The sequence below is a fragment of the Tupaia chinensis genome, unplaced genomic scaffold, assembly GCF_000334495.1.
Source record: "Tupaia chinensis unplaced genomic scaffold, TupChi_1.0 Scaffold000644_1, whole genome shotgun sequence".
Taxonomy (NCBI): Eukaryota; Metazoa; Chordata; class Mammalia; order Scandentia; family Tupaiidae; genus Tupaia; species Tupaia belangeri.
In genome coordinates, this window is record NW_006160165.1 from 5,240,232 (window position 1) to 5,240,548 (window position 317).

The 317-nt window shown below is 70.3% G+C and overlaps 1 protein-coding gene across 1 annotated transcript in view; it reads left to right on the top strand.

The window, feature by feature from the left end:
* The first annotated feature begins 6 nt into the window (after positions 1-6).
* Positions 7-317, top strand: part of ING1 (inhibitor of growth family member 1) — a 7,345-nt gene continuing 7,034 nt past the window's right edge. Inside the window, exon 1 of the mRNA XM_006159647.2 lies at positions 7-189. Coding sequence (XP_006159709.1) covers positions 54-189 — 136 coding nt within the window. The 5' untranslated portion in view covers positions 7-53. The remainder of the gene's footprint in view (positions 190-317) is intronic.

Sequence of the window (317 nt, forward strand, 5' to 3'; positions counted from 1 at the left end):
GGGTGGAGGAAGCGGAAAGCCGCGCCGAGTCGCCGGGGACCTCGGGGCGAACCATGTTGAGTCCTGCCAACGGGGAGCAGATCCACCTGGTGAACTATGTGGAGGACTACCTGGACTCCATCGAGTCTCTGCCATTCGACCTGCAGAGAAACGTCTCGCTGATGCGGGAGATCGACGCGAAATATCAAGGTACGGCGGGTGATGGATGGGCGGGGGCGGCCGCGTCCATCCCCCGGGTCCGGGCGCGCCGCGGGGCCGGGCCGGGCCGGTCCTGCCGAGGACCCGGGAAGCGGCAGGTCCGCCGCGGGGGGGCCGCG